This window comes from Aythya fuligula, chromosome 24 (genome assembly GCF_009819795.1).
Source record: "Aythya fuligula isolate bAytFul2 chromosome 24, bAytFul2.pri, whole genome shotgun sequence".
NCBI classification, from domain to species: domain Eukaryota; kingdom Metazoa; phylum Chordata; class Aves; order Anseriformes; family Anatidae; genus Aythya; species Aythya fuligula.
In genome coordinates this window covers 5,559,887-5,578,112 of record NC_045582.1, presented here as the reverse complement: position 1 = coordinate 5,578,112, position 18,226 = coordinate 5,559,887, and the positions used below count along the sequence as shown (strand labels likewise).

At 45.4% G+C, this 18,226-nt stretch overlaps 1 protein-coding gene across 2 annotated transcripts in view; it reads right to left on the bottom strand.

The window, feature by feature from the left end:
- MYO1D (myosin ID) overlaps positions 1–17,756 on the bottom strand; it is a 157,214-nt gene extending 139,458 nt beyond the window's left edge. For both annotated transcript variants that reach the window (XM_032202841.1, XM_032202842.1), the window contains exon 1: positions 17,662–17,756. In XM_032202841.1, coding sequence (XP_032058732.1) covers positions 17,662–17,756 — 95 coding nt within the window. The remainder of the gene's footprint in view (positions 1–17,661) is intronic.
- Positions 17,757–18,226: the final 470 nt, after the last annotated feature.

The window sequence follows — 18,226 nt, the reverse complement described above, 5'->3', positions numbered from 1 at the left end:
TTTTGAATCAAAAATAATTCATGTCTCAAATGTTGCTAAAATTATCACTAACTAATTCTCCCGTATCACTCACCTCCCATGAAGCTTTTAATCATGGGTTACTGCCTCACTACATTTAAAAAGCTCAAATCTTCATCCAGAACACTACTAAAGAAATCTCTCAGACGAGCCCAGTCATTTTTCCACCTTCAGTAAGATTACTGCAAGAACATTTGAGAAATTCAGTTTGGCAAACTGATGCACCACTTTATCCTGCACAGCTTCATTTACTGCAGTGAGGTTACAGCATCTATCCTGAGTTATTTGCAATGCCAGTCCATATTTCTTGAAAAATTAAACTCAGGGATAAAGCTATAGCTGTCACCATGTCAATTCAGAGGGATATTTTATTTCATATCCGTAACTACGTGCACTGCATTCTCTTAAGCAAGAAGCACTGGTTCTTTCAACATTTAACAAGGGCCTAAATAAACGTCAGTTCCACATTCCCACTTGGATGGTAAACAACTAGGGAGAGATACAAAAAAAAAAAAAAAGTAGCTTTCAGTACTGGAGCTCTTGCTGCAGTAAAAGTTTGAGACAGGAGACAGCATGAGAAAGTGTTATGGTAGATAAAATCTGATTCTAACTCCTCAGATTAACAGTTCACTCCATGGCAGCAAAGACTTTCTCAGTCTCTCTCCACCTGCCAAAATAAATTTACTGCCATTTAAGGCTGTTAAAATTTTTCCCTGATTAATCACTGCTTCTCGGCAACATCTGCCCCAGCCGGGTGTATTGCTGGCGCTGGTCAGCCCGTGCAGCACGCTACACGAGCATGGCCGTGCCGACAGCCTGGCGCACCGGCAGCCGCGGGGAGCCGAGCAGCAGGGGCTTTGCAGGGTGGAGCGTGTGTGATAACAATAATAGGGCTGAAAAGCACAGGCCCCCCACACAATACAGGCAGACCAGGTCCCGTGGTGCTCAGCAGGCAGCATGCTGCTAAAATCACTTCCCTCTCCTTCAACAGAAGGGGTGGAAACGGAGAGGAACGGACCCATTTAGGCCTCCTGTGGGTCACCCTGCTGCTGGAGCCCTGAGGGAGCACTAAGGCAATGATAACAAATCACCTTTTAAGAAGTAAGAGCCATAATGTCTCGTGGTAATTCTGTAAATTATAGAAGCCCCAGAAGAAGCTAAAAGGCTATTTTCTTCCTGGAAATACAAAGTTCACACCTTTATTTAGGCTCTACTGTTTAGCCTTACTTACTTAATCCATGAGTGTCGATGGTTGCCTCCCATTTAACCTTTTAATTAACCTCAAAGGCAGCTCTTCTTTGAACACCCTCAGATGCACATGCAGCAAAGACAGCTGCTTCTGGCTCCAAACACCTCACAACAAGAGAGCCCAGAGGACAAAGATGTCAGCAGCAAGGTGCTGGGAGAGGGCAAAAAATAGGAAAGACTGCCTCAAGCAGACAAAAAGCTGTAACTAAAAATCTTTTAGCTTCCTCCATTCCAGTTACATGCTCCCATTTATCACACCAGTACTGACAACTTCCACACAAGACCCAGGTGCAACACTGCTATCGGTCATGAATTTTCTGGCAGGAAGCTTTGCACCAGGAATTAGGAACTTGGACCTTCCCATGGGATGTTTCAGTAGATGGTGCTCCCAAAAGAGAATTCAATTCTAGTAGCCAGGCTACCGTTTCCTGTGAGTTATCAGACCAGCTGCTTGCTCTCTGAGGAATCCACATAGCACAACTTCCAGATTAAAAGCATTGTGCCCCCAGTTCTCTCATGCACCATGCAGCTGCGTGCCAGGCCACCAACACAAAACCAGGTCCTTGCTGCAGCTGTGGTTTTGCAACGGCAAAACTACCATTGAAACAGAGATAACCCAGGGACTGTCTAGGAAATTAAAAACCAGCACTGGTGTGGCACACGCTAATTAACCACCAGTACTCCCACAGGCTGCTGCATGCAGGATGAGTCTGAGGTCTACAGAAACCAGCCAGCAGGTAAGAGACAATGACAGGAATAACAAGTTATTGCTTTCTGGAAGATGACCTTGGGCAATTTCCACTCCCAGTTATAAAACCAAGGCAGATGGGAGGGCAGGGTAGCAGCAGCAACACTAATGGAGCCACGCTCCAAATTCATTTGGGGCATTTGTCTTTGTTTACGCGGAAGAATGGAGGAAGAGAGAGAAACCTCATGAATACAGGTTCAGTTAATGTTCAGTGGCTACTGGGCAAAATACTAAGTAGCCTAAACAACACACACTGTAATGGCATGTCCTATATTTTTGCTATACATGGGTCCTGGTAAATGAGTCATTTCTGGAGAAAATCCCAAACTGCTCTATTAGCACAGTCATCTCTGTGCATATAAAGGAAGGAACTAAGTGCACAACAACAACAAAAAAAAAAACAAACACCTCTGTGTTAACAGATGTTGTCCAAATTTGTCAGGGAACTGCCGGCTGGACAACTTTAAAGCAAATATTAAGGTCACAAGACAATTTTGTACATGGAATAAGAGGTACAATATCATACACTATCTTTGAATGTATGATCTAATGAAGATTTCATGAGAGCCCAAAATACACGCAGTCAGGATTTGGTAAGAAAGCAGGTCAAACTGAGACAAGCAGATGCTATTTACTTAATAGGAAGGTGATTTATTATTGCTATTTTGACTTCTCTCTGATATAACTTCACGGAAATCCAGCAAGAAAAAGCCAAGCCACATGCAGAATGGCTACTTACACTCTGCAACCATGAAATCCAAAAAACAAGAGTGACAAACTGTAGTGGGATCCAGAAGAACCAGAAATGATTAATAGCATGCATAATTACAGAACATAACAGCAAAGCAAACACTTCACACCAGGGTAACACAAGCGATGCTTCTGTGGCTTCCCGGGAGTCAAGTGCTAGCTAAACAGCAAGGCCCTCGAGAACATTTTTGAAGACTGACACATAAGAAAACTGCTCCAGAAAGAAAGCACAACACAAACATACTCAGAAAGGAGCATTTCAGCCCTCCACGAGCTCTCTGATGGGCCAGGCTGGGGTGCAGGGAGCCAGGCAGTGGGATTCAAAGCGGGGAGGGATGGAAGGATGTCTGTCTGTCTGTCAGCCCAGCGAGCTCCAGAGTCACCTTGCACCACCTATTCCCATCCTGGAACGCTTGGGACTCCGAACTGAGAAGCAACAGAATCTTTGACAAGACAAAGGTTCATTTCCAGCAAAACTGGTTTTCTTGACCCAAGCACCCAGGCGTTAGGGACATCCCTTCTGAAAGCATCACACTGAAGTTCCTGGGAAAGTAACTTCTGACATTACTGGCTTGAGAAAATCCTTCCATTGCTGACACCTTCTCTGCATTCACACAGCCTTTCAGTAAGACTCAAAACTACTGTGCTCCTCCGCTCTGACCAAAAGATGCAACTTCAAAGTTAAAATCCCTGGTCCAAAAACTCTGCAGCAGCGCAAGTTAATACAGCAACTGGACAACCCCAGGGGTACTGATAGCAGTACTGAGGAAGGAGGTAAACACAAGGCCAGATTAGAGATAGAAATAATATTCAGCACTGCCACTTGAGATTTATTTTACGGGTCTCACAATAACTATTGTTTTTCTTAAAATATATCCCAGAGTAAAATGAATACAACCGTCTTCACTCTTAATAAGGGACATTTTCAGCTTTCATCGCTGTGAAGAGAAGCCTGAAAGCAACCACAGCATATCCCAAAGGCTCAAGTGACAGAAAGCAGAAAACAAAATCTGTATGGTTGAATTTGTCAGTGCTGCTCACTCACCACTTCCACACAGCAAGTGTCCTTACTGAAAGACAGGTTTGTAAACGATATGGGAGAGGATGTTGGTTTTTTTGTTTGTTTGTTTTCCTCCTTGGATTAAAAAGATGAGGGCTATCTGGCAATCACAGCACTGGAGTGCACAGACAGTACCAAGACTCAAGTCAAAACTAGAAAGAAATTGCTATCGACAGTAACAGGAATTTTCAGTTTGCAAAATATCTATTGCACTCTATTACTCAGAGAATGACAAAACAAAACAGCATTACAAGCTCCCACTATCCATTTGAACACCAAGGGGTGACCAGATGGGTGGGCACAATTGTGTAATTTTTCTACACACTGTTACACAGCAAATTACTTGGGATCTGGCCATTAGTGCTATCAGCTTCTAAATCAAATGCCTCATTAATATAAACAGAGGCTGCTCGCTTATCTTAAACTGTTTTGGGCTAAGACATGCCAATACATCTACATATGAGAGGTCGGTGGGTTGGATTGCCGTGTTTTTGTTTGTTTGTTTTTCCTGCAAGCTTTCCCAGATTGGCTATGAGACTCATAATGCTCATCAAGAGAACCAAGAATTTGGCACTCAAGGGGTAAAATGCTTTGGTGCTGCACAGAGGATCTGAGCGTGGTGTGAGAATGACTACTGGAGCAAGATACCTGACATAAAAGATATGCATAGGTATGGAAGAGCCTTCAAGAAATTTAACACAAGTGTCTTCACAAAAACAGCCCTGGTTCCTTAAACATTTGAACTCTCCAAAGTCTTCCCACATACCTAGCACAGCATCAAATACACCTACTGACCGAGACAGCCTTTCTGTAAGAACCTGTTAATTTATTCCATCCCACAATTCATGTCAGCTTAATGGTATACAGTAGTAAATATAACCCTAGCAAACTTTTTTCCTTTAATTTAGCCAAAGCACTAAAAAAAAAAAAAAAAAAAGCCAAAATTCACAGTATTTGACTTATGTCATTTTTTTTTTTTTTTTTTTTTAGATAAAAGGACAATGCAGGGAAACCAGAGGGTTAAAGTGATGAATCAGATGGATTTTAACCATCTAAAAGATTTTGACCCAATTCAATAACTTCCCTGGCTCAACTACAATGAGCTGAACTACAGCTACTACTGAACTACTTTTATAGCTCCCAAGCTAGTTCATACGATAAAACAAGCAAAATTATTCTGATCTGTCTATCTGCACAGGGTCGAGTCACTAATCTTAGTCAGGATCCTCCCAGCAGAGAAGCTGAATTATCAGTTATGAATCAGCAGCAGGAAGTACTCCCAGGAAGACACCAAGATCTAGACTAGAGTTTTCTCCCAAATTCAGGCATGCAAAAATTTGTGTTGACCACTAACACTACTGATTGCCTACAGTACAGCACCAGAGCCTCAAAACAGTGTGATCACATCAGGGAAGTCCTGAAAAAAGGGAAGATCTATCCACTCGAAGACAGCCATGTCAGTTGTTCCTTTGTGCCGTGAGCACCAGATGCCACCTTGGCTCCTAGATGGGAGGGTCAAAGATTCGGAAACCAGAGAGAAAAGAAAAAAAAAAAAAAAAAAAAAAAAAAAAAAAAAAAAAAAGACAGACACTCTTGAAGCAAATTAAAACATGGAAGTTTACATTACTACACGGTACTCTTCCTTGCATGATGGGGGATGATACAAACCATGTTTTAAAAGACGCTATCTACCCTCAAGTCTTCTTGGCTTTCACACTCCCACCTCCAGAGCAGCCGTCCAGGTCCAGCGGGGCACGAAGCGCACTGCCCCAGGCCCCCCCACTGCTGCCCCCTGAGCAGGGCAATGGTCCCAAAGGAGAGAGAAGCAGCTGAACAGTTTCAGTGAAAAACAAGACTCAGTTTTGACAATAAGCAGCCCCCCCCGTAACACTCCAAAAATGTAAGCCCTTAATGGAAAACATGTTTTCTATCAAGTGATTGGAAAAATTAAGCAAAAAATTTGTAATTATTTCAGAATTGTCCAACTTGACTACAGACTCGTATCAAGTCTGGCTTGCACAGTCTTACACCAGGCTTATAAAGATTTACACATATCTATTTTTTCTTGGCTTTTCCTCAAAGCGGTTTAAGCTCAGTATAACTAATAAAGACTCTGAGAATTAGCTGCCAGAGACTGGAGATGTCTAGCTTAGGAATGTCTGCATCCCTGAAAGCCAGGATGCAGTACAGCCCAAAAAACAAGTTAAAAAAAAGGGGGGGGGGGGGGGGGGAGACAAGATTTCTATTGTTTGTTTTGCTAGAGACATAAATGCTACATTTAATAGGAAAAGGGGAAACAAATATACTCCTTTTTATATACTGATTTCTGCATGTACACACAAACATAAGTGTTCTCGTCACTTAGGTCAGTACATAAACCACATAAAGCAACGTTACTTTCTTACTGCGACACAGATGAAACTCAAAAAAGGAAACACTTTATTATCAAGAGGCATTGTCCACAAAGTAATACATCTAACCCTCAGTCTTATTTTAGAAAGTCTCCCTGGTAATTTGCCTGTGCTTTTGAAAAGCAAGTAATATGTTTTGAATTATAAGAGGTTACAGGGACATTTTTGTGGTAAATTTGGACTTTCATTTGCAAAAAAACCTTCAGTGCTACAGAAATCCTTTCGGAAATAACATTTTTTTGTCATTGCTAAGCACTTTTCAACAAAGTTTAATAGCTACTGTTCCAAGGAGCTGTTTACATCCAGCTTTAAAAGAATACCAGGGTACTTCTCTCCCTGCAAACAAAAGGAAAAGCAGCATAGCTTCTTTCCAGTATTTTGAGAAGCAAACAAAAGAGATACACACTCTGCATTATGCAGGAGCAACAATCTTCTGAGAAGGCTCACTTAGAGTCCTAGTGCTCAGGCTCTGGTGTTCTGGGCTTTTTCTAGAGCTTTAAATTATACTCAGAGCTCTTCAAGCCTTCTTTCATTAGTTCCCCTGCTCTTTACACCCAGGATCAAGAAGGAACACATCTGCTATTAAGGAGAACAGGAAAATACTATTTCTAGCCTCAGAAGTTTATAAAGCAGCTGGGATATCTAGTTTGTAAACAGTGCATGGGAAGAAGACCTCAAAGAAAGGTAGTCAGATTTTTTCTTTGAAGGTGAAACTTCCTTTAAAATTAATTATTTTAAACAAAATAACCTATTTACTTGAAGTTTAGCAGTATGAATAGAAGAGAAAGTTTTACTGTAAACATCTAAAAGATGCCTAGCCACATGAAAGCTTCATTGTGCTCTTGATAGCCATGATGTAAAAGCCTTTACAGCCACCAGTTTTTGCTGACTGATCTGCCAGACTTCACCATCTCAACATACTGTAGAGGAGCTCTCCCAAAAGAAAGCTGTGTTGTTCATACAGAGGGAAAAGCACATTTTTTGTTGTTTTAGTTTGTTCTTCCTCACTATTCATTGTGAGACAGCCTTTGCTGCCACCCAGTAAGCTGTTAAAATATGCGTTCCCTGTACTCAATTGTCTTGCTTCCTGGATGGAATGATGCAGTGAATTGCTCAAGCCACCTTCAGTTTCCCTACTGTGGCTTTGTCCTAGCCACCATAAATAAAACAGTGCAATGATGAAGGCACTGATGAGTCTGATGCTTACAGTGGAAGACAGGTATTAAATGGGAATCTTTTCTGAAAGTTTCAACTGGCTCCCCAAAGTATAATTCGCCTGAGGGGTAGCAATGTATGCCTGCTCTGCATCACAGATTAAGAATCTTTTCATCAGGAGCCTCATTTCAAAAGACTCATTCAAAGGACATCAGAAGTTTCAGTGAAAGACCACGTAGTTGGCTTGATCTAAATAAACAAGATTGCGTGTGTGGAGAGACAAGCACAGAAGTACAAACTTAAAACATTAAGCTTCGGAGATGGAGTTGCCCTAAGCTAAACATTCACGACTTGGAGCACATCACATTGCACAAGCCAGAGTCCTGCCACAAACCTGCTCGCTCCAAAACTTTTGTTCCACAGGAAGATGCAGCAAGGACTTCAGGCTTCCCAAATGAAGCCACGGCAACCTTAAATGGGAACAGATCACAATACTTCAGTAAACCCTTCTTTACCTGACCAACTTCAGACAGGATAGCATCAGGCAAGGCTCTGTCCAAGCCAAAGAGAACATAAACTCCCCCGGGCACAGATCCCATATGGAACCAGGAAACTACTTGAACAGATCAACACGATAATCAGTGGTTACAGCATACCAAACCTCCTACCATGACAAAGTTTGCGCAGCCTTCATAAATTAGACATTTAAGGAGGGGGCAGTATCTTTGCTGAAATTTATATGGTTCTTCTTCCTTGCCAAAAGGAGCAAGGGAAAAGTACAAAAATGCTTGTCAGATAGCTTTCAGGCAGACCTATTAATGATTTGGTACTGTGGGAGAAACTGATAAACAGTAGAAGGAGATAAACTGTGCTTCTGAGGTCGAACAGGAAAAAGGCAAAGAGATAGGTGAAGCAGATAAAACAGGAAGCAAAAACAATCTCTGTGGATGCACTTTGAACGAGCATGTGCGGGAAAGGGGGGGCTGCCAAGGCCTGAGATGCAAAACAAGCTCAATATCAGCATGAAGGTAACTCTAGGCAAGAGATCCAGCTGTGCACATAGCCCAGACTCAGACCTGATGCAGGAAATAACCCATAACTTTGAGCAGAAGGGGTTGATCAGGTGGGGCAGGCAGAACCACTGCGCTGCTGTCCAGAGAAGCATGCTCAGCCTTGTGGGCAGACCTCGGCCAGGACTAACACGGTGGGGCCGGGGAGGACGCCTCAGCCATCAGCAGCATCAAGAACACACCAACGGCCTCTTCAGCAAGGGGGGCGGTTGGGCAAGGGCTGCATCTGTACAAAGGCACCGACGGTGAGAGAGAGGAGCATCGGGGATGGCCCAGGGGATACCATGGCTATAGAGACACAGCTAGAAAATCAGCAGGAGTAACGAAGGGGCATGCAGCACAGCGCTTTTCAGAGGGATGGTGAGAGTACTGATGCTCTGGAGTACAGCAAGAAACATCCAAGGATGAGAAATGATATGAGGGCACATAAGCAGCTGTCTACAGGTCACATAACTGGTTTAATGTTATGTTTTCACCAAACAGTCAACACGTTTTTCTGGGAAGAATGCTCTCCATCAGACAGGATCATACACTTGCTGCTTGCTGAAGTTTCACATCCCTCGAGTCTGCCAGGTCAAAGCAGGCAAATGGCAGCCGCAGGGCAGACCACTGCCAACTTCTAAATCAAGAATGGATGGCCAGCAGCACCACAGCAAGCAGGAACCACGTGGTGCAAAACGCTTCAGCAGACTGGTGAATGGGACACAACGCAACAGTGGTGAGACACGAGCATTCCAATGCTGTTCAGGGAGAAAATTCAAAGTCTGCACAGAAAAACACTCTGAAATCAGAGGGCAAAATAGGAAGTACCATCACTGTCACCAGGTAAAGCAGTAAGAGTAGATATGCCCCGGCACCAGTCACACTTCTACGGATGAGACTGCAAAGTGGAACACTGCGAGAGCATTGATGACAATGAGGATGGGTCCCCTGGCTTATCATTAGCAACTATTTTATTTAAAATATCTTCACATGATCCCCCTTCTTCCTGACTCAGCTTCTCACTGCTGGGTTCTGACAGCATCTGCCCAGGAGTTGGATCCTTGTGGGTCCCTTCCAACAAGGGATATTCTATGATCCATCTAAGTGACTACTTACAAGCAGAACTGGTCCACTGTCCTGTCACAGCCTACAGCAGTTTGGCCCCAGGCAGACCAGGTGAGAATGCTAGCTGAAATAAATCCAAGGAATTCAAAAAACTCATTCCTAGCAAACAGAGAGAGGATCAAATTAATGGTTTAGGTCAGAAGAAGTCTTTTCAACAGCTTAAAATCTAATGCCCCTTTTTTACTCCCAAAGACAGAACAGCCTCACCTCCAAGGTGTTCTTTTAACATTTGGAAGCCTCACGATAAAAACTTATTTCCCCTCCATGGTCTGTTTAACAGAGACAGAAATATCAGTACATGAACACAGCAACGTGAATTGAGGTCTCATCAGATCTAACTGAAAAGCCACGAAAGGAACAGCCATGTTCCAGAAATTGTGACTTTGTTTCTGAGAACTGGAAACGAGTATTTGGTACAAAGTGAAGCACACCTCCCTTATTTAACAGTCACAGACAAACCTGGGTGCAGCCATCTATTCCTCTTCAAAATCCTTTCATTCAAAATCCCACCCCCCCCCTTCAAAATCCTTTCATTCCACAGTGAGATGCAATCCTGACTGAGGGACTGAGAAACAAGAGTGATGATGCAACTGCCAAGTATGTAGCAAGATCCGCAACTATAAAAGGAATTTGAATAAATATGACTAAAGGGGAAATGCTCAGGTAGTTTAAAAGCTTGCTCAGCCTGAAAGGAATGCAAGGGGTTGGTGGAGCAGCAGATCAGTGAAACCAGCAGAAGAAGCAGAATTTTGAAGAGAAGTCAATATAAAGGACTCTTGACTAAAGGGCACCACGAGACTCATTGGAAATATTAGCTAAGACTTGCTGTAAAAACTTGGCAGATCTTAAAGCCAGATCTTTAGCTAGTGTAATTCAGAAGGCAATAATAAATGACTTCAGCTAAGATGACACAGGCTACACATACCATCTCAAACGTATGCAAGTAGAATGCTGTACTTATTTTGACATTACAGCACCACAAACAGGTACACTGCCCACTCTGATGATCTTTAGTATCCATATTACTTCATCAGACTACGAAATAATTGCAGGGAAGAGGCAAGGATGAAAGTAAAAAAGGTTGCTGAGGAAATCCTAAATCAGCAGCTGAGTTTCTGTTGATATACTTCTTATAAGCAATTTTTTGGCAGCTATTTACACAAAGATGTAAAAAAGGAACATGCCCTATTCAGCTGACATAAAACAATTTGCTTACAACTGGATCTGTAGGGCTTTCTCTCCACACCTGAAGCCACTCCCCAGCTTGCTACCTCCCGTCACATTTCATCACCCGTGCTGTGGCAAGTGTCATAAACACAGCTCGGTGGCAGCTGGCAGGCCAGGACCAGCAGGTCTGCTGCACAGCATCACCAGCATAAGAACTTAAAAGGTATCCTGGAGGAGTAATCTCATTCATAAATCTGCCCTCGTATATTATTCATTATCATACCTCACCCACACCGCCTACTGTAACTTTTCACTCCCAGAACAGAAGGCGTTCATAACAGACGTGCAGAAGGCTCAGAAGAACTCTACAAATTAAGCATGTACAGAGGCAAAACAAAGGCTGCCCTGGGCACCCCGCACACTGCTTCATTCACACAGGCGCCGTCCGCTGGCTTGTCCTCGCTCTGGACACAGGAAAGCTCACCCTGATGCTCCTTTCTGCTACTTGCATCCTTCGGATTTGCTTTTTAAGTGAGATGGATGGCCCTTCCCATTTGCAAAGATCAAGCTGGAACACGTCCAAGCTCATAAGTCAAGTTTTGACAGACTAAGGGGAATTTTCATTCCGATCATTCCAAATCCTGACACAAGACAGCTCCCTGCAAACCGAGTAATTCTAAGGAGGCCCAGGAAAGCCGGCACAGCTTCGCTGCCAGATGCCTGAGCAGCGCTGCAGTGGCAGAGAGGAGGCTTCCCAGCAGCTTTTTAATTCAACACCACCCAAACAATTCAAATATTCATATCTCATTTAGAATGACTAAATTAAAATGACTTAAAGGCATGGAAAGCTTGTTCATTACACATGAATATTTCATTACTAAAAAGTATAAATGAAACCACACATTCACGTAATATTTTCTCTGCCAGGATTAAAGATACTTTACTACCCAGTGCAAAGCCAAATCTCCCCGACCACAGCTTCAACCAAAAATATGAATGTTTAAGACAGCCCTCGAAAAATAAGAAAGACAGCGTCAAAAGGTCAGCAGAATACAGAGAGTGCCCACTCACTCCAACACTTTACAGTAAGATTAAGTAAGAAAGGGCACTATGCAGATGAAGAATCAAATGATATGGATGCTCAATATCCCCACTGAGAAAGAACTGTTCTTAATGTGTTTATGGAGACTCCGATCCTCTGAGGATGGTAGCAGAGCACTGCCTGGGTCTACACCAGTCCTTGCTCATGTCAGCAGACCTGCTGAGGACAGATGGAAGGAACAAAACCCCCTCTCCAGATCCAGAGGATACTAAATGACGGAGCAAGGCTTGGAACCTGGATTTCAGGTTGGAAATTAGGAGACATTTCTTCTCAGAAAGAGTAGTCAGGCACTGGAACAGGTTGCCCAGGGAGGCAGTGGAGTCACTGTCCCTGGGGGTGTTCAAGGAAAGGTTGGACATGGTGCTTGGGGACACATGGGTGACACTGGTAGTAGTGTGATGGCTGGACCAGATGATCTTGGAGGTCTTTACCCACCTTAATGATTCTGTGATTCTAAGGTTTTGGCCTTTCAGAGCCTTAAGGTGAGTGAACGTCTGCATATTTACACACACACACACAAGTCTTAATATCACCTACTGAAACGGAGTGCTGAAGGTGGCATTCTAGGTCCTTTTCAGTTCGCTCAGCAGTGACGAAGTCTGTATGTTTTCAACACCATCTTCAGCTTCTCATATCCAAGGGGAGAGAGATGCAAATCCAAGAGGCTGATAGTTTTCCACATGAGGGTCATTCAGAACCCAAAACAGATCACTTTTAAGGCCATCAGATACTATGCAAGAAGTAGGTGCCTTTTGGGGAGAGAGCCCCAAAAGGTATAATCTGTGCACAACTTCCTCAAGAAAATCCATCCAAACATCTCTCTTCAGCATTCAAAGCCTTTGTTCATTCATTTCCTTGTTTAACTTTGCTACAGTTTTTTTTTTTAGGGGACCGCAGCCTTACCTTTACTTTCAAAGAACAGAGCTGGGGAGACACGTTCAACATGAAGGTGTAAACGACTCAATTTTAAAGCCATTCAAGGCATGCATCACTGACTGGGACTCATGGCTAGTCACTGAACTTGCCTCTTTTACAAAAAACGACCCAAATAAAGTCAAGAAGAATCCCACTGCCCTTCCACATACCCTTGCACAATGTTTTAGTGTGCAGATGTGGCCATACACAGGCCAAACCAACACCACTTTCTAGATAATTGTACTTGCCACTGTCACAGGTATGTTTCCCTCTCCACAGCAAACAAATCCTCACAGGACCAGGTTTTCCTTACAGTCTCAATACCAAAAATATCAATCATAACCAGCATTATCTGCCTTTTAAATGTATCTGCAATGAATAAGAATTCAAAACTGCTGTCTTAATTTAGGATAACATTGATAAGGCTGGGTTTTGCATTGTAAGCAACAGCTCTGTAAACAGAAAACCCACACTTCTGCATCTTCTTTAATTAAATGCAGAGCCGTGTTTTTATTAAGTGTTGCTATAGGAGGTCAGAATTCACAACATGTGCAAGAAGACAACCATACAAGCAAAAAAAACTACAAAAAACACTTTTTGCAGCATATCCTCAGACATGGGAGCTCAGATGTCCAGGAACTATTTGAGGTTCAAGTACAGCATTTCACATAGGGTTTTGTGCTGGAACTAGCTAAAAGGAGGGAAATAAATCTTTTTACAATCATTATACCGTACCACATTATTTCACAGTCTTCCTTTCATGCATCCTTGAATTCTTTAATAATCACGACAAAGATCCATTCTGTTCCCAGGAGGGGATTTGCACAACGCCTGCAAGAACATGCAGCTTGCTCGGATCGCAACAGCTGAGTCAAGGAGCACCTGCTGGTGAAGCAGGCGGGAAAACAGGCAGCCCTGGAGCACGCAGATGACACAGGACTACCCTGAAAGCTGCCCTGTGGCTCCAGGACAACAGACCCTTGAATCCAGTGCCTTGCAGCCAGGTCCCGCAGCTCATGTCTGCTCACCTCTGGCTGCACTCCCCCAGGTGCGACGAGAAGAGAGCCTGGAGTCACCGCTAAGAGAAGCGAGCCTGGAGTTACTCCTGGAGTCACCGCTGAGATCACAGAGCAGATCATTCAAGAAATCGAGCTGCCCCTTCTCATGTCCTAGACACCATTTTTAAAGCTCTGAGTTTTGATTTGTTTGTCGAGGTAAATGCTGATTCTACAGGACAGCGCAATGAATGTGCTTTGCAGGATAATACAGGAGAACGTGTATAACATAAAACATTTCATGCTTGTGACAAATAACCTGGCTCTCTTTCTTACAAGGAGGCATATCGGAAGTGATGATCTTCAAGTCAGAGAAACAAACTCCGCAACCCCTCACTTTTCTCATCACACTAGAATGGAAACTTCAAGCGATAAAAGTTTGCATCCCAAGTTTTGTTTATGCCACAATTTCTGCAAACTGCTGGAAACTCCCACGAGACCACTGCCCCTCTCCACCTGCCATGAGCCAGTCACAGTCAATGCGAGCACCCCGAGCCACCCTGGCACAAGCACTTGGCAGGACAGCAGCAGATCAGCGCCTCAGTGCTGGCACAGCCGAGGCCTGGGAGCTCGGCCACATTGCCAGATTCCCTGTTTCAAGGGGTCTTTCAATGAACCACACCTCCTCTGATAGAAATTGAGATACTAAACACCACAGCAGCCAACTTGTTCCCAGGTGCCCACAAAGAACCAGTCATAAATAATGCTGAGTATCTACTGAAGTGCAAACTCCTCAGATATGGCCATTTATAGGATTTTATAGTTGCTCATTAACTGGTTGTGAGTATCTGTTAAAGCTTTGGAGGTTTTCTAGAAAGAGATAAAGCTATTCCCTAAGTCCACACTGGCTATTCCAATACTCCTGCATTATTTTTTAATTATTTTGATGACTAATAATCACAACTACGCACTGGTTAGAAGCCCATTCAGAAGTAAGGAATTAAAGGATTGGCATCTTTTATTTACAATTATGGTGTAACACCCAAGGACTGCTTGAAAGCCCACACGAAACTGCCAGTTCAGTAACTGTTTGCAAGACATGGCTATGAAAAAATAGCTAAGAATATGAAATCCTCACTGAATCACAAGACGACTCTATAAATAACAGGGCACAAAGCACAGTGGTTGGGAACCAAAGTATAAATCCTCCTTGAGCCCACCCACCTACCGATGGTGCCTCTCACTTCTACAAGCAAAGCAGAGAGCCACACTAATTCAGCTCATTTCAACAGTACTAAATTCAAATATTACACAGTAATGACAAGGATAACTTAACCATTTCTCTTTTGCCTACTAGAGATGTCCTCGGGGAAAAATCCTTGCATGCACCGAGACTGGTATGATTTCAATTCCACCCACATCTGGGCTCACTTGGGAACTAAATCCAGCACAACCCCTCTTGGGTCAGCCGGTGACCCTGGACAAAAATAGCAGCTCTGGCAAAAAGCTGGATTTATGGAATAGGGCGGAGACCGTCCAAGTGTAGTCATGAAGTTAATGACAGAGGAGCAACAATTTCCCTATTCTATTCCATGCACTGCCAGCACAAAGGCAACTCATGCCATCTACACAGCGTGACAAAAGCAACGTGACATCAACACCTGAGCAGGTCTGAATCTCGGCTGCAATTTGGGTCTGACACAATTTAAAACATATCATCAGCAACTGCTAATTACCACCTCCAGAGCAGTAAACAAAAGAAGCTGATGCTGCCTGAGAAGGACGATAAAACCAGGGGCACAGGCAGGTCAGCAGGTAGGGCCAGAACTCTAACCACAGTGTCAAACAGGGCTCAGCAGAGTTTAGCAAGTTTACTAAAAAGCCACACTTTTGATAAATTCAGACTAATTTTTCCAAATGTCTCAGCACAGACAAACCTAAAGTCAGGAGGCAACAGTACCAAGGTAAGAAAAATGAACATTATTTTTAACAAAAGATTATTGAATCTACACTGCACAGATAAAAGACAACCTCGAAGCGCGGGCAGAACTGTGCCTGCAAGTTGCAGATTACACGTGCTGCAGCAATTCACAAATTCTCGTGCAAAAGCAGCAGGAGTTTAAATTGGTGTCACAGGGAAGAACCTGCTTTTGAGTACCAGTGACAAAGGTACTGGCATTAAAATGATGCATTACAGTATATCAGATTTAATTTCTATACTTTAGGAACGTTGAGCCAAAATCCTGAGGCAGGATCAGCATGCAACGGGACAGGAAAATCTACGTACCGAATGTAAGGATCTAGAATCACCAGCTCATTCCCATTTTCCTCCATACAAAATTAAGGACTACCTGTGCAGGTAGTCAAATCAATCAAATTAAATATTTTGATTCCTAAATGGAACTAACTTCCTACATTGATTTTTAATTTATCTAGCAGTCCTTCTGTTTCCAATACCACTCTTAGATTTCTATTACGTATTAACCAAAGAATAAAAACCACAAGAACAAACTGTTACATGCAAGTTTCCTGCTAATTACAACGACTTTGTGTGTAAGCCTTCTGTAATGCAATTAGTGCATCATGGCGTGCACAAATAAGAGGCAAAATTAAGCTTTTAGAGGCACCACAACATTTATTTCAATCTGACATCTCCTTATGTTCAAAGTTCAACTTGTTCATAACGTATTTTCATTACTGTTTAAATATAAGTGTCTTCCCCACCCAAATAAAGGTCCAACACGCAGGAGGAAGGAGAGCAACAAGCACACCGGCTGCCACTTGTTACTATGTGGGGCACTGCTGGGATCTCAGCCCCAGCCTCGCACACCTCTGCCCTGCAGCACAGGCTGCAGCGCTCAGTGGCAGTGCTGTCAGACCTGAGAGGTGGCAGATTTCAGAGGCACAACAGCCCAAAGGAGCCCGGTTCTCCCCTTCCCCAGCAGCTGGGGAGGCTTACACCAGCTTTCTTTCCTTGGCACTTGCCAGGGCTGCCCTGAGGTGCTTCCAGCAGCCCGCCACGTCGTTAATTCGGCCTGCTGTCAGCAGCTCCCCGCGGCACGCAGGTGGCAGGCGAGGCAGGGTGCTTTCGCCGAGGTCAGAGACACCTTGGCCAAACCTCTGGGTGGCAGCCACCAAGTCACGGTTCTGTCCCAAAGGCGTCTCTTGGCAAACGCCAAATCCTTGCACAAGAAGGGGCAGAAGAGTTTATCAGGAAAAGCCGGCATGAATCTTTTATAATGGAAAGTGAAAGACAGCCACAGACGGTGGGTCCCCACGAGCTGTCCTCGCTATCAGCGCTGCCCGGGATTTGTTCAGACCTCGACACCGAGAGAGGAAGCGAGAATTAAAGCAGAGACCTGCCCGCAGCCCATCGCGCTCGGGAGGGAAATAAAAGCATCGTAAAGATCACGAAACGTTAACGTGATGAGCGCGCCACGACCGGTTTTATAGCTCCTGGGGAAGCAGAGCAACCTTGGACTTGGTGACTTTTATCGCCGCTTGCCTCCTCGCAGCTCCGCGCACCTGTCGGCGGGCACCGGGTCCCTGCTGGGGGGCGGGTGAGAGGGGGGCACGGGGGGGAAAGGGAGAGGGCACGGGGGGAGCGGCCGGAGACCCCAACCCCGGGGCTCCCCCTTACTCCCCTCCGGTGTCCCCGAGCTGTGCAGCAGCAGAAAGCCCCCGCCGGGAGCTGCCTTTGTCCCCCAGCCCCTCCTGAACGCCTCCCGACCGGGCTCGGAGCCCCCTGAGCCGCAGCCCCCCCCGGCTGCGCGGCCGGTCCAGCTCACCAAGCCGGCACTGCCCCCCCCGCACCGCGCCCCCCGGCCAAAACCCCGGGTGTGAGGGGGGGGGCCGGGACCCCTCACCTGCCCCCCGAAGCACAACCCGCGGGGGCGGCGCGCTGCCGGCACTCACCGCAGGCGGAGGTTGGCCATGAACTCGGGCATGGTGACGGTGTCCAGCAGCACGAAGTCGGCCTTGCCGAACTCCAGGCTCTCCTGCTCCGCCATGGTGGCGGTGTGCGGAGGGGAGGGGTGGCCGAGGCACCGGGGGGGGCGGTGTGAGGCCGCCGGGCTCTCGCTGCGCTGCCCCGGGGGAGGCCGGGGGGGGGTGGGAGGCGGCCCCGCCGCAGGTGAGGCGGGGCCGCGGGGCCCGAGGCCGCCTCCCCGCAGCGGGGACTCGAGGGGCGGCGGCGCCCCCTGCTGGGGGCCAGAGGGGCCGAGCACGGGGCCGAGCCGCTGCCCCTGACACCGAGCGACCCGGCCGCCCCCCTCCCCTCCCAGGAGGCAGCCTCGGGGTAATTAGGCTAGCGGTGCTAATTAGGGGAACGAGGAGCACACTGGGAGCACACTGAAAGCGGTGTCCTGGGGAAGAAATGATGGGGTTCGGGATATACGAAGGTAGGGCAGGAGGTTGAGTGTGCAGGTGGCTGGCACAGTCCCCGTTGACATCCCTATAACGCAGAGGCGCCATCCCTGCT